Source organism: Oncorhynchus clarkii, chromosome 23 (genome assembly GCF_045791955.1).
Source record: "Oncorhynchus clarkii lewisi isolate Uvic-CL-2024 chromosome 23, UVic_Ocla_1.0, whole genome shotgun sequence".
NCBI lineage: Eukaryota > Metazoa > Chordata > Actinopteri > Salmoniformes > Salmonidae > Oncorhynchus > Oncorhynchus clarkii.
The window spans coordinates 34281964-34306142 of record NC_092169.1 but is presented as its reverse complement, the minus strand read 5'-3'; the positions used below and the strand labels follow the sequence as shown (position 1 = coordinate 34306142).

The window sequence follows — 24179 nt, the reverse complement described above, 5'->3', positions numbered from 1 at the left end:
AAAGTCCCCGGCCACTAAGAGCGCAGCCTCTGGATGCTTATGGCCTTATACAGCTTGTTGAGTGTGGTCTTAGTGCCAACATCGGTTTATGGTGGTAAATAGACAGCTATGTAAAATATAGAAAAAAATTATTGGTAAATAGTGTGGCCTACAGCTTATCATGAGATACTCTACGTCAGATGAGAAAAACATTGCAACTTCCTTAATATTAGATTTTGTGAACCAGCTGTTATTTAACAATAGACAGACAGCCACCCCTTGTCTTACCGGAGGCAGCTGTTCTATGTTGCCGATGTATGGAAAACACAGCCAACTGTATGTTATCCATGTTGTCATTCAGCAACAACTCGGTTAAACATCAGATATTACCGTTTTTAATGTCCCGTTGGTAGGTTAGTCTTGATCGGAGCTCATCGATTTTATTATCCAATGATTGCACGTTGGCTAATAGGACTGATGGTCGAGGCAGATTTTCCACTCGCCTTCGGATCCTTACAAGGCATCCCAAACTACGTCCCTGATATCTCTGTCTCTTCAATTGATTGACAGGGATGTGGGCCTCGTCCCGGTGTCTGAAGTAAATCCTTTGCGTCGACTCATTAAAGAAAAAAATCTTCATCCAGTGCGAGGGGAGTTATCGCTGTCCTGATATCCAGAAGCTCTTTTCGGTCATAAGAGGCGTTGGCAGAAACATTATGTAAAGTAAGTTAAAAATAACAATAGCACAATTGGTTAGGAGCCCCTAAAAACAGCAACCATCTCCTCCGGTGCCATTGCTGTCCAATGATTCCCAAATTTATTGAGCTTGAGCAATTGGACTGAATATTTTTTTATACATGTTGACCTAAGAATTGGTACAATCTAATTCAATAGGATTTACAGATGTAATGGCTGCCAAAAAGGTGCTTACAGCAAGTATTAACTCTTGATTTGTTTTTTTATTAATTTGGAAAATTACCTATAATTTCTCTTTGGCTTTGAAAATGTGGAGAAGGTTGTGTAGATCAGTAGGAGAAAATCCAATTTACTCCCATTTGAGTTTTAAAGGCAGCTAAATGTGAAGAGGGGTGTGTAGACTTTCACTAGGCACTCTGATTGAACATATTGAAACAATTTATCTTAATTTCATCCCCACATAAATGCATATAGGAAGGAAGACTCACATAACTCAATTTATTTTTGTGATCCATTTTTATTACCCAATTTAAAATGATGATTTTTTTGTGTGTCCACAATACAAATGAATAACTACAAATGTGAGCACTAGAATTGTTGGTATAGAAACTCTTGCATCAGTCACTGGCTTCATGAAATATACATTAAAATGACTTAACAACCTGGAACTCTATCATTACCTGCTGAACCTGCCTCAGTAAATGGATGTCAGCGTCCCAAATGGAACCCTATTCCCTACAAAGTGCCCTATGGTCCCTGGTCAAAAGTAGTACACTATAAAGAGCACTGAGCCTGGAACCTGACAGTTACAGCCCATTATCCAAAGAAGCAGTTCGGTAACACTTTACAGTACTTAAACCAGCAGGTATATAATGCATTTTAATTCAGTTAGACTAGACTTGTCATAAGCATACAATATATGACGCCCTTATGTCTTAGAATCATCTCATGATCCTGACTAAATACCAGCCACCTTGAGAGCATATTATATGCCTTATAAGACATTAAAATAAATACTTGTTGATAACAAGCTAGGAAGTATTATGCCAGCAGGTGTTACCAGAAGTGCTTCACATCTCTGTGTGCGTATGTGGTGTGTACAGACATGGTAAAGTAGGAGGAGATACAGTATTTACAGTGATAGCTTCGAGGAAGTGGAAGATGCATTTCTTTGAAGATGTGTTTTTTCCTTGTTTGATATATAGCCGACGGCACAGCACTAATTATGAGACAAAGAAATGCAAATGACTTTACGTACTGGGTTAGATAAACTTGAGCAGAAATCACAAGCTAACTGATCAAAAACAGGAAAGTTAGGGAAATGTAAGGTTATGTTCTGGGCTGGAGTTTACTCTGGTCTGGAAATAAGAGTTGGTTGGGTTGCAAGGACTGGTTTCCCAAAAATATTAACACAAAACTAGCCCTGGAATAAAGAGCATGCTCAATGTAAATTGTCTATTGAAAGTGTTTTTTAGTCCAGGGATAGGCTTAGTCGGTGTCCGGGAATCTGGCTCTAAGAGAATAAGAGCGGTTGTGGTGTGGTATGGGGGGTTTCGGTTAGTAAGAGCGGTTGTGGTGTGGTCTGGGAGGTTTGGGTTAGTAAGAGCGGTTGTGGTGTGGTCTGGGGGGGTTTGGGTTAGTAAGAGCGGTTGTGGTGTGGTCTGGGGGGTTTGGGTTAGTAAGAGCGGTTGTGGTGTGGTCTGGGGGGTTTGGGTTAGTAAGAGCGGTTGTGGTGTGGTCTGGGGGGTTTGGGTTAGTACGAGCGGTTGTGGTGTGGTCTGGGGGGTTTGGGTTAGTACGAGCGGTTGTGGTGTGACTCACCTTGCGTTGCTCTCTGAGATGTGCAGCTTCTTTAGGATGGTTGAAACGGAATATAGTCCCTCTACCTAGCTGGATTACTGCACCTGAAACCACCATAAGTTATTATACCGTGAACAAAGTTTTACATCGATGGTTGGTTTCCTGGACACAGATCAAACTTAGTCCTGGACTAAAGAGAATCTCTTTTGAAATAGCTTTTTAGTCCAGGACTAAGCTTGATCGGTGTCTGGGAAACCAGCCCTGAGTTGAGTGCTATGGCAGTGGATGGTTGGTAATTGGAGCATTATTAAAAGCTGATAGTGGGTTCAGTTTTAGTGGGAAGCACACAACACATCTCTCCCAAATGTTGTTAAGATTAAAGTGCTGCCTCTTCACCTCTTCTCATGGTATCCACTTCAAATTCCTGCATTCTGTCTCTTTCTGAAGCATTCAGTGTTACCAGTCAGGAGTGGCTGTGAACCACGCTTCCATCCCTTCTCCACAGGGCAGATGACATTTATTTTACTAAACATTTGAGGGCGAGAGGCCTTGGAAAAAGCCCTGAACAAAGCTCCAGGCCTCTCCGGTCAATTGGCAGATGGTGGTGATAGCAGAGTGGGTTCTGAAGTAGAGACCAGGATCAACCTTTACAGAAAAGTGGGAATAGAGCCAGCCAGGCAGGCAGAGAGCTGAAGAGCTAACTTTGGCCCCAATAGAAAAACCCACTATTCAGTTAGCTCTGCCAGGTCTGTCTGCGAGCTTTTTTTTTTTCCATCATAGCCTCGCTTACACCAACCCGCTCTGACTCAGAAATATAAAGAACAGCTGTGAGTGTGTGTGTGTGTGTGTGTGTGTGTGTGTGTGTGTGTGTGTGTGTGTGTGAGAGGATATAGAGGAGAAAGAGTGAGAGTCCCAGCACCCCTAATAAAAAGGTCCCTGCCACTACTCCTTCATAGCCATTTCAAATTGACCCAAAAGCCCCCCCGAAGCAACTGCATCTCAGGACATTTTCTACACAACAAATGATAGTAATTTCTGCTCCTGTTGCAGCTCAGGTGCATTGTCACTCGTCAGAAGCCATTAATCAAAGCAAGATTAGTATTTTATGCACAGAAAGAAGGAGAGAGAGCGTGCCTGTGAGAAAGAGAGGAGACCTGGAGAAAATCTTATAAGTGTGAGCCTGCTAGATATATAAGCCCCCAATATCAGCCTCTATTCCATAGCTTTACAACACATCCTAGAGTTTTTCTAGCCTATTACCTTCGGTAAATCACCCAGCCGGGGTCTTGACGAAAGCCAATCATGTCAGAGAGATTGTGTACTTCATGGCAATGTATTCACTTTACCACGGCAAAGGACTGAGAAAATGAGTAAAACTTTTTCTATTTATTTGTCAAGTTGCCTGAAAGTTAAGAGTTGTGTTGTCTAGTCCCAAAGTAAGAAGGGGAAAGATTAGGTCTCCAAAGTTGGAGCAACCATTACAGGTTTAGCATGTCTTCCAAGTCCACACAGGCTCATTGAAAGAGAGGTGTGCCGGTTTAGATTATAGGTACAACTGTCCCAGTGCCTCAGTTAGAGGACGTAAATGACCAGTCGCAAAGTTTGTGAGCCTCCAAGTTTGTGCCCCCAACTCCCAGGGTCAGAGAGGATTTTGTACACATTATCTTGCAGAGTCTCCACACACGACCGAGAGACGACACACACACACACACACACACACACACACACACACACACACACACAATTACCCTGTGTCAGCTGACAGGGCTGGGTCGTCTCCAGTCTGTTGACAGAGCACAGCGCCCCCGTCTGGGGGATCAGAGTCACAACTCCATCACGGTTCTCAAACACACAGTGTTCCTCCAGGAGACCAGCACCATGGACAACTGCATGGTGGGAGACAGGGTTAGGGGTCAAAATTCTAAAACTGTGTTCCTCCTGCAGACCAATACCATGGAACACTGCAGGGAATAAAGGGAGGGAAGCGGTCAGAGGTTGATGTAGAAAAGTTTTAAGGGGGTCAGTTAAGGTGAGGCTCAAAATCACTTATCTTGATCATATAATGAGCAAAAAAAATGAGTGCCTAATGCTCTGGAATAACACTAAACTCACATGAACCCGAAGCAACAACCCACAGCAGATATCCTGTCTGCCTACTGACTCACCAATATCCGGATTGGATGAAGCCTCGTCTCGACCCACCAGCGTCCTGCCCTCCTGCAATCAGATCACAAGGCCAATGTCATTAGGTCTGCCTGATCGTAAGCTGATTTGCTCACGGGAGAATCCAAATCTAAGGATGCATCCCAAACGGCACCCTATTCCCTATATAGTGCACTACTATGCCCTGGTCAAAATGAGGGCACTTTAAAGGCAAGAGGGTGACATTTGGGATGTAGACTAAGAGACCGGTAGTGGATAAACGAATATGGATTTTCCACATTTAGCAGTAGTGTTAAAACAAGCTACATTATTGGCTAGTACCACAGACCCATTGAGAAAGTACACTGAGTGTACAAAACATTAGGAACACCTGCTCTGACAGACTGACCAGGGGAATCCAGGTGAAAGCCATGATCCCTTATTGATGTCACTTGTTAAATCCACTTCAATCAGTGTAGATGAAGGAAAGGACAAGAGGTTAAAGGATTTTTAAGCCGTGAAACAATTGAAACGGATTGTGTATCTGTGCCATTCAGTGGGTGAATGGGCAAGACAAAATATTTAAGTGCCTTTGAATGGGCTATGGTAGTAGATGCCAGGCACACCGGTTTGTGTCAAGAACTGCAACGCTGCTGGGTTTTTCACGCTCAACAGTTTCTCGTGTCTATGAAGAATGGTCCAACACCCAAAGGACATCCAGCCAATGACAACTGTGGGAAGCATTGCAGTCAACATGGGCCAGCATCCCTGTGGAATGCATTTGACACCTTGTAGAGTCCATGCCCTGACAAATTGAGGCTGTTGTGAAGGCACAAGGGAGTGCAATTCAACATTTGGAAGGTGTTCATAAAATTTTACACACTCCGTGTATACAGTATACTCTATATACAGTGGGGAGAACAAGTATTTGATACACCGCCGATTTTGCAGGTTTTCCTACTTACAAAGCATGTCTGTAATTTTTATCATAGGTACACTTCAACTATGAGGGAATCTAAAACAAAAATCCAGGAAATCACATTATGATTTTTAAGTAATTAATTAGCCTTTTATTGCATGACATAAGTATTTGATACATCAGAAAAGCAGAACTTAATATTTGGTACAGAAACATTTGTTTGCAATTACAGAGATCATACGTTTCCTGTAGTTCTTGACCAGGTTTGCACACACTGCAGCAGAGATTTTGGTCCACTCCTCCACACAGACCTTCTCCAGATCCTTCAGGTTTCGGGGCTGTCGCTGGGAAATACAGACTTTCAGCTCCCTCCAAAGATGTTCTACTGGGTTCAGGTCTGGAGACTGGCTAGGCCACTCCAGGACCTTGAGATGCTTCTTACGGAGCCACTCCTTAGTTGCCCTGGCTGTGTGATTCGGGTCGTTGTCATGCTGGAAGACCCAGCCACGACCCATCTTAAATGCTCTTACTGAGGGAAGGAGGTTGTTGGCCAAGATCTCGGGATACATGGCCCCATCTATCCTCCACTCAATACGGTGCAGTCGTTCACCAAAGAATGATGTTTCCACCTCCATGCTTCACGGTTGGGATGGTGTTCTTGGGGTTGTACTCATCCTTCTTCCTCCAAACACAGCAAGTGGAGTTTAGACCAAAAAAAAACTCTATTTTTGTCTCAGACCACATGACCTTCTCCCATTCCTCCTCTGGATCATCCAGATGGTCATTGGCAAACTTCAGACGGGCCTGGACATGCACTGGCTTGAGCAGGGGGACCTTGCGTGCGCTGCAGGATTTTAATCCATGACGGCGTAGTGTGTTACTAATGGTTTTCTTTGAGACTGTGGTCCCAGCTCTCTTCAGATCATTGACCAGGTCCTGCCGTGTAGTTCTGGGCTGATCCCTCACCTTCCTCATGATCATTGATGCCCCACGAGGTGAGATCTTGCATGGAGCCCCAGACCGAGGGTGATTGACCGTCATCTTGAACTTCCGTTTTCTAATAATTGCGCCAACGGTTGTTGCCTTCTCACCAAGCTGCTTGCCTATTGTCCTGTAGCCCATCCCAGCCTTGTGCAGGTCTACAATTTTATCCCTGATGTCCTTACACAGCTCTCTGGTCTTGGCCATTGTGGAGAGGTTGGAGTCTGTTTGATTGAGTGTGTGGACAGGTGTCTTTTATACAGGTAACGAGTTCAAACAGGTGCAGTTAATACATGTAATGAGTGGAGAACAGGAGGGCTTCTTAAAGAAAAACTAACAGGTCTGTGAGAGCCGGAATTCTTACTGGTTGATGATAGGTGGTACTGGTAGGTGATCAAATACTTATGTCATGCCATAAAATGCAAATGAATTACTTTTTAAAAAATCATACAATGTGATTTTATGGATTTTTGTTTTAGATTCAGTCTCTCACAGTTGAAGTGTACCTATGATAAAAAAAAATACAGACCTCTACATGCTTTGTAAGTAGGAAAATCTGCAAAACCGGCAGTGTATCGAATACTTGTTCTCCCCACTGTATGTATTTGTCTTACTCACTTTTAAATGATAGAGAATGGTGCCAGTGCTGAGAAGATCATCATCGATGCCGATTAGGTGAGGTAGTTTGGAGTCCATGACCACGCCTATACCCTGCTTCCTCAGAGCTACAGTCTCCTCCTATATAGTAGCAGACACAGAACAGGGTAGTACTACTATTATGATAACATGTTAACCCAGCATTACGCCTATGCCCTGCTTCCTCAGAGCTACAGTCCCCTATATAGCAGGAGATTAATAGACAGGTGAGGTAAGTCCAACACTGTCGTCTCATACACACCAACATTCAAAGGTTTGGGGTCACTTAGAAATGTTCATGTTTTTGAAAAGCACATTTGTCCATTACAATATAAAATTGATCAGAAATACAGTGTAGACATTTGTTGTAAATGACTATTGTAGCTGGAAACTGATTATTTCTATGGAATATCTACATCGGCGTACAGAGGCCCATTATCAGCAACCATCACTCCTGTGTTCCAATGGCACGTTGTGTTAGCTAATCCAAGTTTATAATTTGAAAAGGCTAATTGATCATTAGAAAACCCTTTTGCAATTATGTTAGCACAGCTGAAAACTGTTTGTACTGATTAAAGAAGCAGTAAAACTGGCCTTAATTTTTTATTTCACCTTTATTTAACCAGGTAGGCCAGTTGAGAACAAGTTCTCATTTGCAACTGCAACCTGGCCAAGATAAAGCAAAGCAGTTCGACACATAAAACACAGAGTTACACATGGAATAAACAAAACATACAATAGACTAGTTGAGTATCTGGAGCATCAGCACAGTCACAGTCAGTCAGACACAGAATCAGACACAGTCAGGGTCACAAACAGTCACAGTTCGATTACAAGCTCAAAATGGCCAGAAACAAACTATTTTCTTCTGAAACTCGTCAGTCTATTCTTGTTCTGAGAAATAAAGGCTATTCCATGCGAGAAGTTCTTTCAAAAACAAGGACATTTCTAAGTGACCCCAAACTTTTGAACGGTAGTGTATGTATGATCGTACAGAAGTCACACAGACAGTCATACATAGTCAAAAGACACATACAACACACTTCTGTATATTTTAAAAGAGTTACATGGTCGCTGCACATATCATTGCATACCGCAGAAAATACACGAGAGTTCAGAGGCCTTGCTTTAACAAAGTTAACCATTTTCACTGTAGTGGTCAAAACGTCTTTCAAGCTGTCAGGCATTTCCTTGGCAGCACGAGCCTCTCGGTGGATGCTGTAGTGTACCCAAGTGGCGTCAGGGAGCAACTGCTTGCACGTGCATTACCACTCCACTATTTTGTGGCTTTTGTGCCATCACAGTGCATTTACCAACATCTTGACCACCAAAGTCCATTTGATGTCACAAAGCTGTCCAGTACTTTAAAAAGTATCCTCTCCTGTTGTCTTGGTTTCCAGTGGTTTGCAAGAAGAAGATGTCTTCCTTAATTGACCCCCCATAAACGTAAAGGACATATACCAGGAGCAGTGTCAGGCCCGCCATGTCTGTTGACTCATCCAGCTGTAATGTATAGAATTCACTGACTTGTAATGCGAAGCAGTAATTGTTTCAAAACATCTCCTGCCATGTCACTGATGCATCGTGAAACAGTGTTGTTTGATGAAGGCATTGTCTGTACAGTTTTTTGGGCCTTTTCCCCCACCATTGTCCCAGCCATATCCGCAGCAGCAGGAAGAATGAAGTCCTCCACAATAGTATGGGACTTGCCTGTTCTAGCCACTTGGTAGCTCACCATATAAGACGCTTCTAGACCCTTCTCATTCATGGTATCTGTTGGTTTTATACATGTCTTACTACTCAAAAGTCTTACATTTTCACTCAAAAAACTTTGTGGCTTATTTTTCAACTTGGCATGTTTTGTTTCTAAATGTCTGTGCAAGAGTGAAGGTTTCATTGAGTTGAGAGATTACTTTGCACATATAAAAAACACTGTGGCTGAGGAAAGGCACTACTCCCAATATAAGTGAACCCCAAATCAATGTAGTTCTCATCATATTTGCGCCTCTTCGATGGTCCAACGTCCCTGTCTGTTGTTTGATGCTTTCCCGGGTAAGGGGGCAGTAGCTCTTTGGCTGCATCAGATTCACAACGGCCAGTGTCCATACTAGCTGGGCTAACAACAAAAGTAGAATTACTGATGCTAACATTGGATCTGCTCATGGAAGCAGAACTTATGTCGTCGGAACAGAATGAACAGCAGTTACGTTTGGCTACATAGTGGAATTCCCGCCAGAGACAGATATGTTTCGTATTGCATTATGTACTGTATATTATTCATTTTATTTGTGTTTCCTGTTTGGACCCCAGGAAGAGTAGACGTTGCCTTGGCAGCGATTTTGTTACTCTAAGCACACCCTCCAAACCCCATTCACCTCTTCTGAATATAAAGGTATAGCGTGCCTTCAGAAACTACCCTTGATGTTTTCCACATTTTGTTGTGTTACAGCTTGAATTTAAAATTGATATATTGAGAGTGTCACTGGACTACACAAGATACCCCATAACGTCTAAATGGAATTATGCTTTCAGAAAAGTTTAAAAATTAATAAAAAATGAAAAGCTGAAATGTCTTGAGTCAATAAGCATTCAACCTGTGTTATGGCAAGCCTAATTAAGTTAAGGAGTAAAGATTTGCTTAAGTCACATAAGTTGCATGGACTCACTGTGTACAACATGATTTTTGAATGATTACCTGATCTCTGTACCCCACACATACAGATAATTGTAAGGTCCCTCAGTTGAGCAGTGAATTTCTAACAAAGATTCAACCAAAGACCATGGAGGTTTTCCAAGGGCACCTATTGATGGGAAAAAATAGAAATACCAAAGCAAACAGTGTAACAGTATACTAAAGATACAGGAGTCCTTCCTAACTCCGTTTTCGGAGAGGAAGGAATCTGCTCAGTGACTTCACCATGAGGCCAATGGTGACTTAAATACAGTTAGTTTTCTTCTAATCACAGCCATTAAACTCTGAGGATGGAACAACATTGTTACTCCACAATACTAGGGAAAGGGGGATACCTAGTCAGTTGTACAATGCATTCAACTGAAATTTGTCTTCCGTATTTGGGGCTGCCATAATCGACATCCACGTCGGCAGCGCCCGGGGAACAGTGGGTAAACTGCCTTGCTCAGGGGCAGAAGGACAGATTTTTACCTTGTCAGCTTGGGGATTCTATCCAGAAATCTTTCAGTTACTGGCCCAATGCTCTAACTACTAGGCTAATATCCTAAATGACACTGAAAAGGAAGCCTGTACAGAATAACAAATATTCCGAAAACATGCATCCTGTTTGTAATAAGGCACTAAACTGCCAAGAAAAAGTGGCAAGTAAATGTACTTTATGTCCTGAATACAAAGCGTTATGTTTGGGGCAAATCCAACGTCACTGAGTACCACTTCATATTTCCAAGCATGGTGGTGGCTGGAACATGTTATGGGTATGCCCATCATCAGGAAGGACTAGGGAGTTGTTTGTATTTTTATAAAAAATAATCAGAATAGAGCTAATCACAGGCAAAATCGTAGAGGAAAACTTAGTTCAGTCTGCATTCCAACCGACACTGGGAGAAAAAAATCCCCTTTCAGCAGGACAGTAACCTAAAACAAGGCAAAAACAAAATACACTGGAGTTCCTTCCCAAGACAACATTGAATGTTCCTGAGTAGCCAAGTTAAAACTAACTTAATACGGCTTGAAAAGCTAAGGCAAAACCTGCAAATGGTTGTCTCGCAATGATCAATAACCAACTTAACAGAGAATGAAGAATTTTCCAGGTATGGAAAGCGCTTAGACTTACCCAGAAAGACTCACAGCTTTAGTCTATCATGTATTGACTCAGGGGTGTGAATACTTGTGTAAATTAGATATTTCAGTACAAAAATGTCTAAAAACATGTTTTCACTGTCATTATGTGGTAGTGTGTAGATGGGTGAGAGAAACAAAAAGTTTGCTATTTTGAATTCAGGTTGTAACACCACAATGTGGAATAAGTCAAGGGGCAGGAATACTTTGAAGGCGCTGCATGTTGCCCTCCTAGTAATCAAATCGTATTTGTCACATGCGCCAAATACAACCTTAAAGTGAAATGCTTACTTATAAGCCCTTTATATAACAAGTGATGTGTTTTCTCTGCGCCAAATTATCTTTCAATGCACCATCTTCCCGAGGAAAGACTGAAGGATCGGGTGAATATGAATCATTTTTGAACAATTTCATGGCCGTATCAACCATTTTCCTTTCTGAACATTTTTTATTTATTCACACAGAAACCGCCATGTCAAACACTGACTAATAGAAGGGTTTTTAACATCCATACGCCACACACACGTCTGATTAATGCTACCCTATAGTGTGTGTGTGTGTGCGTGTGTGTGTGATGAATGCTGCCCTATAGTGCTGACATTCACATTACAGGCAGTCACACCCCCACGTTAGCCTTTGGTCGCATCAGAAACTCAAGTCAGCCTCAAATCAATGAATGTTCAGGTGGAAAAATCCATGCCGCTTGTCCAGAAATCCCTGCTAAATATGTATTTAATGCATTTTAGGTTTCTGCACGTCAGAAGAGGGTGATAAGAGGCAGGATACATGGAATTGATCTGTGGAAGACATTTTTAAAGCTTTAGTACAGAAAGCTACAATTCTACATTTCCATCGGCGATCTGTCTGCTTCACTGCCCACAGTATGGGTGTGTGTGTGTGTGTGTGTGTGTGTGTGTGTGTGTGTATGTATATATATATATATTCTATAATAAAAACAAACAGAATACAAGTCACCAGTGTTATGACTATTGACATTGATGAAATGGCACCAGACATTAAAAACAGAGCAGACTTCCCAACTTGGGTTCAAGGCTAAACGGCCTTTTCCTTTCAGTCAGTGGCTCCTGCTGAATAACAAACTAACTCCTTCAGTGTGTGTCTGTGTGTCTCATCTCCCAGTCCTGTCTCAGTGAAGTGACACAGTGCATTAATCTGCCAGGCTCCTCTCTTCACCTCTAATGAAGTCTGTGAAGGAACCCTTTAATTAACTACAAGCCTGGAAACACACTTCCCTGAGACAGGATGGGTAGATGAGATTCTCTTTCTTAGTCAGACCAAATCAGAGTATAGGGCCAGGCCATGCAGCATGATGCCACTCTCCATCCCTTGATTGAGGCAGGTGGTGGACGTAATTATCTTTTGGGCAGGCTTGGGCACAAACACTCACACACACCTCATCTATCAGCCAGGCTTGGGCAGCATTTAAACTCGCATTAAAATTTCACCCAACTGCAGATGATGGCTTTCATGCATTTGTGAGCACTTCCACTCAGAGTTTCCCTACTTCACTTTACATAAATTAAAAGTAACTCCACTGCAAGGTCAGCCCACCACCTGTCCATGAGAGCTCTGATGAGAGCTTCTATCCATCAGAGAGCTATGATGAGAAAACTAGTGAGTAAGATTTCCAATATATTTTATAAAATATGGCACAAACTTTACTTAATCCGTCAGGAGCCCACACTACAACACATCAATAAAAACTCCTCCCACAGAGATAGCAGAGGGCAGAGTAGGGTAGTAGGCCATCTCAAAATGGAACAGTACTGTGGTAACTTGGGGGGATATCTCTCCAAAGAAGTTGAAATTAAGTTCACACATCACAGATATTTGCATTATAGGGTTTTATATTTAGGAGTTGCAACAAAATGCTTGAGAGCAAACATTGCATTATTAAAATGTCACCCAACTGCAATGGCTTTAAAGCTAGACTCCATAATGGTGAAACTGACATGTCCGTCCGCGATATTTAAACCAAAAAGTTACTGCTTGCGCTGTTTTTTTACACCTCCGACATCATTGCACACACACACACACACAGAACAGCAGCATATGTACTGCAACAACAAAAAATTACGATGTGCGACGCTCCCCAGCTCTGCTTCGGCAACAAAACAATAATTTCCGTGGGACGGACAGTTGCGTCGTATCCCCTACATGCAGATTCCATCTTTAAATGGGTTTCTGAGCATCTCCAAAACACCTAGGAGTTACCCTACTTTACTCTACATATCAAACAAACACCAGTCTGTCCAGCTCACGTACAGAAACCCATACTGAAACACTTCAATAAAAAAAGCACAAGACTTCTCCATTCGGGGCAGGTCTAAGGGAAGTCGCCAAAGACATTAGAATGAAGCTCATAGATTACAGATCTAGGCATTCATGGGATTTACTGTGGACTTGATTGAAGTTAAGGGCTCAAAAACAGCAGCAACTTGAATGCTTATTGATTTCCAGTGCGAGTCAAGTCGAGTCAAGCCATCTGAAATTGAGCTCTATCGCTCATGTAAAGGTTATAGATAGAACAAACACAAAGGTCATCTCAAATGATACATCAAGGCCTAACTGCTGACAGGGTGGATACTAGAATGTCATGGAATCCCTTAATGATTAAATATAATGTAGAAATGACAGACCAAAGACAATGGCGGAATAACCGAAGACAGTCTGTGGGGATGACCCAGATGTAGTACTGAGCGAGCGATTAGTGCTTTTTGTGGTCGGTTCGACTATCAAAAACAATCATGGTTTTTCGATTTCAATTATTTGGGTAAATGCTGTAAGAGAATAAAAAATGTAAAAAACAAATGTCCCATGATGGTAGTGAATGCCCATTACTGTCTATCACTTACCAGTATTACCAGTATTTTATTCACATTACTTTCCTAAAATATTTAACGTTGTGTATATTACATTTGTTTTATTTGAAGACTTTTCATTCCAAGTTATAATCTCATCTCTTTAGAGCTGCTGCGTATGCTCTGACAGAAATCACAATTTTGTAGTTCTTCAAAATCACTTTGATCATGTATTTTCAGGTAGAGATACCTCAGGAAGCAACAGCAGCTCTATCTAGATCTCCTCACGATCGATCACGGATTACTGTCTCTTCTGTAGCAGGCGTATGGTCTTTTGAAACACAGACCGGACAAGTAGATGCGCAATGTAGTGAATTACCATTTTGTATGCGGTAAACTACGTAGAATATTAGCCTGATGGAAACTACAACTCCCTACTACATTGCATCTTCAGGCTGGAGGTGATTTCTCTCTAGAGAAACTGTGCGATGTGTGCTTTGAGCTGACAGAAAATAAATCAGAAAGAAATGGAATTCAACTAGTTGTTTAAAAACTGAAAAAATATAATAAATAAATATATACACACATATACATACACACAATATAGGGGATAGGGTGCCATTTGGGAGTATCAGAAACCGATGTTTACATGTATTAATCTCTACTGTCCGATGTGCTTAACATTGCACGTTCAAAAGGAGTCTGATGACACAGAGACAGACACACAGAGAGCGAGACACACACACACACACACAGACAGAGAGATTCATCCAACCCAAGCAAAAGTTCCGTTGGCACTGGCTCTCACGACAATATAAAACTTCCAGAAAGTAACAGTCTCCCTTTCCGCAAATCAAGAGGGCAAAGCACCTCATATTTTTTAATCATGTTCTTCATTCCAAGAGTGTGTCCCAAATGGTACCCTATTCCGTATATAGTGCACTTTTTAAACTAAAGTAGTGCACGATATAGGGGATAGGGCTACATTTGGGACGCTGCCAACACTACAAGAACAGGTTTGCAATCATCTGCGCCACCTCTCCCCAAACATGTGCAGGTACATCCTGCAATCTTGTGTGTGCATGCGTGAAAGGATACAGCAGGAAATGAGAACATTTTGGCATCTTTCTCCCTCCACCTCTTCCCTACTTCCCCCCAAGAGGCTGCCTTTCCCACAAACCCTGCAACCAATCTTTGACTGCGTCCCAAATGCCTCCCTATTTAGTGCACTACTTATGACCAGGGCCCATAGGGCTACAGTCAAAAGTGGTGTAGATAGATAGATACCCTAGTAGTGGACTAAATGAGGAATTGGTGCCATTTGCATTCTAAATCTACCTGAGAAATGGCATTAACCTTGTGTTTACACTGCTCTCTTTCTCTAACGACGAGGAGCCTAATATGCCCCCCCCATTCCTCACCATACCCCTGGCTCCATGGTGGGAGTCTCATAGCCTTTCCCTTTCAGGGAGAAGCGAAGCAGCTCTCATCAACAGAATTAACCCATCTCCACACACACACACACTATAGCCACTAATACCTCCCCTGCATTCCACACCGTACCCATGGCTCCATGGCTGGTTCTACCACTCGTCACCCTGCACAGAATTCAAAAATAGCGGAAGACAAAATGTCAAATCCATAAAGCTGTTCATCAACCACTTACCATTATGGCAACATCAGTATGCCTGCCGCTTGCCAGTACAGTGGCCTTTCAGACTGGGTGTCACAGGGTGTCGTGCTGAACGTTTAACATGGAAAAACACGGCCAGGCTTCATACCAGAGTGTGTGCGCGCTTGCGCAGTACCAGTCAAAAGTTGACACACCTACTCATTCAAGGGTTTTGTTGTGAAGAGGGCACAATAAAACCTAATCCTGCTCAGAACTGAAAACATTTGGCATGAGTCCTCAGATCCTCAAAAGGTTCTTACAGCTGCACCATCGAGAGCACCACTGGTTGCATCCCTGCCTGGTATGGCAACTTCTCGGCCTCCGACCGCAAGGCACTACAGAGGGTAGTGCGTACGGCACAGTACACCACTGGGGCCAAGCTTCCTGCCATCCAGGACCTTTATACCAGGCGGTGCCAGAGGAAGGCCCTAATTGTCAAAGACTCCAGCCACCCTAGTCATGAACTGTTCTTTTTGCTACCGCACGGCAAGCGGTCCCGGAGCGCCAAGTCTAGGTCCAAGAGGCTTCTAAACAGCTTCCTCCCCCAAGACACAAGATTCCTGAACATCTAATCAAATGGCCACCCAGACTATTTGCATTGCCTTCTCTACCTCTTACAAAGACAACGGTTGGAACCAAAAATCTCAAATTTTGACTCAAAAGGACAGATTTCCACCAGTCTAATGTCCAAGTCTCTTTATCTCATTGATGTCCTTTAGTAGTGGTTTCCTTGCAGCAATTCAACCATGAATGCCTGATTCACGCAGTCTCCTCTGAACTTTTGACTGGTACTGTGTGCATTCAGATGGGTCGTGTACATTCAAGGACACGGGCATTTTTACATTGTTGAAGGGAAATGCTTCCCAACTCCTGCACCCAAAGGGGTGCACATATTCCCTACCCTGGCTCCCACCCAGCCCAAATGAGAAGTTTGATGGGTCCCAAGGACCAGGATCAAGAAGCACAACTCCGAAGTATAGACAGGTATGGTAACAGATTCTTAGCGGGACCAATCCATCCACACATAATGGATGCAAATAAAATCAAAAATTAAATAAAAAAGGCAACAGCATCAGTAAGCCATACAAATATACAAGTCAAAAAGGAGGGTCTGGCCCTTGTATAAACGGCCCACAGGTGGAATGAAATACATATTTTATACTTTAAAAAAAGGCAAAAATTAAGTTTTATAGTTTTAAAAAAGTGAACAAAATCATGCAGCCTTCGACTGTGCAATGGAGGGTGGACGCTGTTCCACTCAAGAACTATCCTATCCGTTTTAGATGGAACTATACTAAATATATTCACGTCATTAAATAACTGATTAAAAACACACTATTTGGCAATGTAGGTCTAAAGTAGCCTCATCAGCACTCTGTAGGGTAGCACCATGGTGTAGCCAGAGGACAGCTAGCTTCTGTCCTCCTCTGGGTACATTGACTTCAATACAAAAAACCTAGGAGGCTCATAGTTCTCACCATCTTCCATAGACGTACACAGTAATTATGACAACTCCGGAGTACATTCTCCAACCTATCAGAGCTTCTGCAGAGAACAAAGGATCAGAGAAGGAATCTAGTAATGAAAAGCACAAGCTACAGCCAGCTAGCACTACAGTGCATAACATGTGGTTTGAAGTTGATTCAGAGAAAGACAATAGTTTAACAAATTAATTTCTTCTAGAATTAAGAAGCAATAGAGCGAGCTAGCTATATGTGTTTGTATTTTTTTTTAAACTTTCACTTAGCTAGCAACGCAGCTAGCTAGTTTAGCCTACTCATAACACCAGGTTCAAAACAAAGAGGGATGCTATGTTAGCTAGCTGGCTAATTTATTGTCACCAGGGCCCGCAATTGTAACTGCTAACATGCTTGCTGTACACAGTAGTGCATTATTGGGTTACAGCTGTTGTATTGTGCACTGAAGTCAACAAGCAAAGAGGAAAGGTGAGAGGAAGAGCGAGCATAAACGGAAGAAGGAATTATATATACAATGAGCAAAGTGATGCGGTTTATATGTGGCTGCTAGTTATGTGTAATCAAGGGTGTGTACGTAACAGTATAAATTTAGTCCGTCCCCTCGCCCCTACCCGGGCTCCAACCAGGGGCCCTCTGCACACATAGACAACTGACACCCACGAAGCATCGTTACCCATTACAAAAGTCGCGGCCCTTGCAGAGCAAGGGGAACCACTACTTCAAGGTCTCAGAGCAAGTGACGTCACCAATTGAAACGCTATTAGCGAGCACCACAGCAAACTAGCTAGCCATTTCACATTGGTTACATGTACAACAGCTGTCTGTGACTAGGTGAAAAAACAACTTTCATACCATAACCACTACACCAAGCCTACATTTTTTTCACCATTTTAACGTCAGTCAACATGGCTACTAGAACTAATGCATTGACCAAATCATGCCGTAAATTAATAAAACCAAAAGCTTACTTTGACTTGGAAGAGTTCCAGTGTTGGATAGCCAAAGCCAGCTTGCTAAAATAGCATCCCTCTCTGTTTGAACCTGGTGTTTGAGTAGGCTAAACTAGCTAGCTGCATTGCAAGCTAAGTGAAATGTATATATAGTTGAAGTCGGAAGTTTACATACTCCTTAGACAAATACATTTAAACTCTGTTTTTCACAATTCCTGACATTTAATCCTAGTAAAATTACCTGTCTTTGGTCAGTTCGGATCACCACTTTATTTTAATAATGTTAAATGTCAGAATAATACTAGACAGAATGATTTATTTCAGCTTTTATTTCTTTCACCACATTCAGTGGGTCAGAAGATTACATACACTCAAATTAGTATTTGGTAGCATTGCCTTTAAATTGTGAATTTTGGCACATTCCTCCTGACAGCTGGTGTAACTGAGCCAGGTTTGTAGGCCTCCTTGCTCGCACACATTTTCTCTATTGGAGCTTTGTGATGGCTACTCCAATACCTTTACTTTGTTGTCCTTAAGCCGTTTTGCCACAACTTCGGAAGTATGCTTGTGGTCATTGTCCATTTGGAAGTCCCATTTGCGACCAGGCTTCAACTTCCTGACTGATTTCTTGAGATGTTGCTTCAATATATCCACCTAATTTTTCTCCCTCATGTTGCCATCTATTTTGTGATGTTCACCAGTCCCTCCTGCAGCAAAGCACCCTCACAACATGCTGCTGCCACCTCCGTACTTCACGGTTGAGATGGTGTTCTTCTGTTTGCAAGCCTTCCCCTTTTTCCTCCAAACATAACGATGGACATTATGGTCAAACAGTTCCATTTTTGTTTCATCAGACCAGAGGACATTTCTCCAAAAACTACAATCTTTGTCCCAATGTGCAGTTGCAGACCGTAGTCTGGATTTTCTATGGCGGTTTTGGAGCATAGATGAGCGGCCTTTCAGGTTATGTCGATATAGGACTCGTTTTACTGTGGATTTAGATACTTTTGTACCCGTTTCCTCCAGCATCTTCACAAGGTCCTTTGCTGTTGTTCTGGGATTGATTTGCACTTTTCGCACCAAAGTACATTTATCTCTAGGAGAAAGAACGCGTCTCCTTCCTGAGCGGTATGACGGCTGCGTGGTCCCATGGTGTTTATACTTGCGTACTATTGTTTGTACAGATGAACGTGGTACTTTCAGGCATTTGGAAATTGCTCCCAAGGATGAACAAGACTTGTGGTCGACAATTATTTTTCTGAGGTCTTGGCTGATTTCTTTTGATTTTCCCATGATGTCAAGCAAAGAGGCACTGAGTTTGAAGGTAGGCCTCTAAATACATCCACAGGTACACCTCCAATTGACTCAAATGATGTCAATTACCCTATCAGAAGCTTCTAAAGCCCTGACATAATTATCTAGAATTTTCCAAGCTATTTATAGGCACAGTCAACTTAGTGTATGTAAAACTTCTGACCCACTGGAATTGTGATACAGTGATTTATAAGTGAAATCTGTCTGTAAACAATTGTTGGAAAAGATACTTGTGCCATGCACAAAGTAGATGCCCTAACCGTCTTGCCAAAACTATAGTTTGTTAACAAGAAATGTGTGGAGTGGTTGAGGAGCCTCCACTGGTTTATACCCAATATTTTCAAGCCTTAGAGTATGACCCTCTCTGTTTGAGGGTCATGTTCCCCATGTGGGGAACAAACACCATCTAGGACTAGTCCATGTAGACACTGTAGGCCTGAACAAGAGCTAGTTGAGAAGTTGAACCAATTTCAATGTGAAAGTAAATTGAGTCATGTTCAACTTGTCTCAGCTGGGCCAAGTCCATGTGAGAAACAACTGCTTTTCCTTGATTCCTCACCTTTTCAAAATCCATTGATTGAGAAGGTCAGAGGTCTCTCCCCTCTGAACTTCTCATCCAATGGATTTTGAGCAGGAGACGAGAGGAAACAAGGAAATGCAATTGAGATTCAAATGGAGTGGCTGCGCGACCTGTGTTTTCCCCACCCCCTAGAACGCTTTTTCCAACTTTTGCCTCAAAGCCTGTCAACTCTGTGAAGCTGAAGTGAACATCAACTAACTGGGCCTGAGTAGCATCAACTAAAACTCTGGGTTTGCACGCTTAAGTGTGAAGACTGAAATTCTCTCCCACTCTCTCTCCGGCACACTGATGAGCCATATGGGATGTAGAGAGAGTAACCGATTAGGCATGTCTGATGAGTTTCCCCTTCTCTCCCTCACTCTTCTCCCAGTGTCAGATGTTGACTTCAGGACCATTTAAGCAGCTATAATGTCAGCTGGATGCCATTTAAGCTAAATAGCTGGAAAATTAAATAGCAACGCCATGTTGAGGTTCAGCAGAGCAACACTGACACCCGCTGGTAGGATACAGGAACTATAAGCAGCAGTTACATGGGACGGAACGAGGAAGAAAGGGAAATGCTGGTTAGACTGTTTTGTAAACAGGCAACTGGAATGTAGGAAAACCTGCAACTAACTCCATATTGGGTTGCTTTATGACCATTTCTAAGTATTCCAGTATACAGACATACACACACAGTCAAAAGTTTGGACACCTCCTTATTCCAGGGTTTCACTTTATTTTTACTATTTTCTACATTGTAGAATAATAGTGAAGACATCAACACTATGAAATAACACATATGGAATCATGTAGTAACCAAAAAAAGGGTTAACAAGTCCAAATATAATTTATATTTAAGATTCTTCAAATTAACCCCCCTTTGCACGTTTGGCATTCTCTCAACCAGCTTCATGACGTAGTCACCTGAAATGCATTTCAATTAACACGTGTCCCAATTAACACGTGTCCCTTGTTAAAAGTCTGTAGAATATAATGCCAACCAGTTGCGTTGTGACAAGGTAGGGGTGGCATGCAGAAGATAGAGCTATTTGGTTAAAGACTAAGTCCATATTATGGCCAGAACAGCTCAAATAAGTGAAGAACGACAGTCCATCAGTACTTTATGACATGAAGGTCAGTCAATATGGAATATTTCAAGAACTCTGAAAGTTTTTTCAAGTGCTATGATGAAACAGTCTCTCATGAGGACCCCACAGGAATGGAACACCCAAGGTTACCTCTGATGCAGACGATTAGAGTTATCAGCCTGAGAAAATACAGCCCAAATAAATACTTCAGAGTTCAAGTAACAGACACATCAACATCAACTGTTCAGAGACTGCGTGAATCAGGCCCTCATGGTCAAATTGCTGTAAAGAAATCACTACTAAAGGACACCAATAAGAAGGGACTTGCTTTGTTTGGCCAAGAAACATGAGCAATGGACATTAGAACTGTGGAAAATGTATCGTTTGGTCTGGAGTCCAAATGTGAGATTTTTGTTCCCAACTGCCGTGTCTTTGTGAGACGCTGTGTGGGTGAACGGATGATTTCCGCATGTGTATTTCCCACCGTAAAGCATTGACGAAGAGGTGTTATGATGTGGTGGTGCATTGCTGGTGACACGGTCTGATTTATTTTGACTTCAAGGCACACATAACCAGCATGGCTACCACAGCATTCTGCAGCGATACACCATCCCATATGGTTTGTTCTTAGTGGGACTATCATTTGTTTTTCAACAGGACAATGACCCAACACACCTCCAGGCCGTGTAAGGGCTATTTTACCAAGTAGAGTGATGGAGTGCTGCATCAGATGACCTGGCCTCCACCAAATTGAGATGGTTTGGGATGAGTCGGACCGCAGAGTGAATGAAAAGTGCTCAGCATATGTGGGAATTCCTTCAAGACTGTTGGAAAACCATTCCTGGTGAAGCAGGTTGAGAGAATGCCAAGAGTGTGCAAAGCTGTCATCAAGGTAAAGGGTGGCTACATTGATTTGTTTAACACTTTTTTGGTTACAACATGATTCCATATGTGTCATTCCATAGTTTTGATGTCTTCACTATTATTCTACAATGTAGAAAATAGTAAAAATAAAGAGAAACCCTTGAATGTGTAGGTGTTCTAAAAAAACTTTAGACCGGTTGTGTATATACAACATTAGGAGCATCGTCCTAATATTGAGTTGCACAACCCCCCTCCTCCCCTTTTGCCCTCAATTCGTCAGGGCATGGACTCTACAAGGTGTCAAAAGCATTCCACAGGGATGCTGGCCCATGTTCACTCCAATGTTTCCCACTGTTGTGTCAACTTGGCAGGATTTGGCATTGGCCTCAAAAGGTTCTACAGCTGCACCATCAAGAGCATCCCGACTGGTTGCATCACTGCCTGGTATGGCAACTGCTCGGCCTCCGACCGCAAGTCACTACAGAGGGTAGTGCGTACGACCCAGTACACCACTGGGACCAAGCTTCCTGCCATCCAGGACCTCTACACCAGAGGAAGGTCCTAAAAATTGTCAAAGACTCCAGCCACCCTAGTCATACTGTTCTTTCTGCTACCGCACGGCAAGCAGTACCGGAGCGCCAGGTCTAGGTCACAGAGACTTCGAAACAGCTTCTACCCCAAAATCCATAAGACTCCTGAACATCTAAATCAAATGGCTTCCCAGAATATTTGCATTGCCCCCCCCCCCCCCCCCCTCTTTTTTTACACCGCTACTCTCTATCATCATCGATGCATAGTCACTTTAATAACTCTACCTACATGTACATATTACCTTAATTAACCTGTTGAGCATGAAAAACCGAGCAACCTTGCAGTTCTGGACACAAACCGGTGTGCCTGGCACCTACTACCATACCCTGTTCAAAGGGACTTAAATATTTTGTCTTTCCCATTCAACCTCTTAATGGCACCAATACACAATCCATGTCTCAATTGTCTCAAGGCTTAAAAATGCTTCTTTAACCTGTCTCCTCCCCTTTATCTATACTGATCGAAGTGGGTAAACTAACAGACCCAATCGAAGGGCTGATCGTTAAGAAGACAAAAGGGTACATGGACGAGCAAGTTTTAGTATTAAATCAAGTGGCCAGTGTGGCTTAGTGCAATTGTATTATAACAATCTTGCAAAATCCCCCAAACAAAGTTTACTTACAAAATACCCCAACTTTAATTTCCAAACAATTTGGTTCTTGTTTCCAAGCAACATTATTTAGTTCATAAATCAGCATAGCTAGCTAATCTGTCCACGACAGAAGAACTAATAAGCAGAAAACAAAATGTTCATTTACTGGAAAAGTAGAAAATAGTCCACCAAAGTCCTGCTACATCAAGTGATTATACTGTGCAGAGAATCAACCAACTCATTTCCATACACCAGACAGCACTATGAAGCCTGCTGAGCCTCTGTTACCACATCCAAATGGCACCCTATTCCCTATACAGTGCACTACTTTGGACCAGAGCCCTATAAAGGGAATAGGGTGCCATTTGGGATAGAGGTTCTGAGTTGACAGAACCAACAGCAAATTGGTCCCTGGATATTTAAGAACTTTTTTGTAATCTTATTTGGCTGCCACACAAACAAGAGATGATTCTAGCAACAGAATTGTGTGAGATGAGAAGCCAGGCAGCCAAGACTAAGAATGAGTCCCAAATGTCACCCTACCCTTTTGACCAAAAGTAGTACACTATAAAGAGAATAGGTTTCATTTGGGATACAGAATAAAAGATAAATAGTGCTTATACATGTCAAATGCCTATGGCCTTCTGAGGGAGCCGTGGATCTAGACAGACGGTCAGACGGAGCCCAAAGCTCAGACACTGACACACAGCCACCTTTTTCAACTGATCTACTGGGAGAAGTGTACGCACGCGCATGTGTCTGAGAAAGTGTGACCGATAATCACACAAATGGAGAGAAAAAAGGTTCAAATGTCTTACTGTTCACTAGGTTTACACAGTGACTGACATTCCAGCGCCCAAGACTCATTCTACATTCCAGCATACCCCAGATGCTAGAAAATTAGTACATGATATCATCATCTATCTAGTGGAGAGCCTTTGTTGCTGACCTATGAGTCAGCCAATGCATTAACCGATATGCCAGTGATGGGGATGAGTGAGAGAGAGCATCTCTCATCTAGCGTAAATTGTATGAGTCAAAGAAAATGTTGTACGAAGGTTTAGATCCAAAACAGTAACAGAGGAAGGATTGCCAACTGCATCACCACCATCTGGCATCACTATCATCAAACTATCATCGAACTGAAGTGGGTTGCCAGCAGAAACACCAGTCTTCACCATGAGTGGGCATACTCCTTCCACCAAAAAAAAGGGAAGAAAAAAGCTACAATGGCATTTTGTTTTATTAATCTCCATAATTGTTCAGGGCCACAATGGAAATG

The 24179-nt window shown here is 42.4% G+C and overlaps 1 protein-coding gene across 1 annotated transcript in view; it reads right to left on the bottom strand.

Moving 5' to 3' along the window:
- LOC139381276 (kinesin-like protein KIF16B) overlaps nt 1-24179 on the bottom strand; it is a 45162-nt gene that overhangs the window by 1214 nt on the left and 19769 nt on the right. The window contains exons 13-16 of the mRNA XM_071124739.1: nt 7136-7255; nt 4641-4692; nt 4224-4361; nt 2497-2579 (exon numbers count right to left, since the gene is read on the bottom strand). Of these exons, the coding sequence (XP_070980840.1) occupies nt 2497-2579; nt 4224-4361; nt 4641-4692; nt 7136-7255 (393 nt within the window). The remainder of the gene's footprint in view (nt 1-2496; nt 2580-4223; nt 4362-4640; nt 4693-7135; nt 7256-24179) is intronic.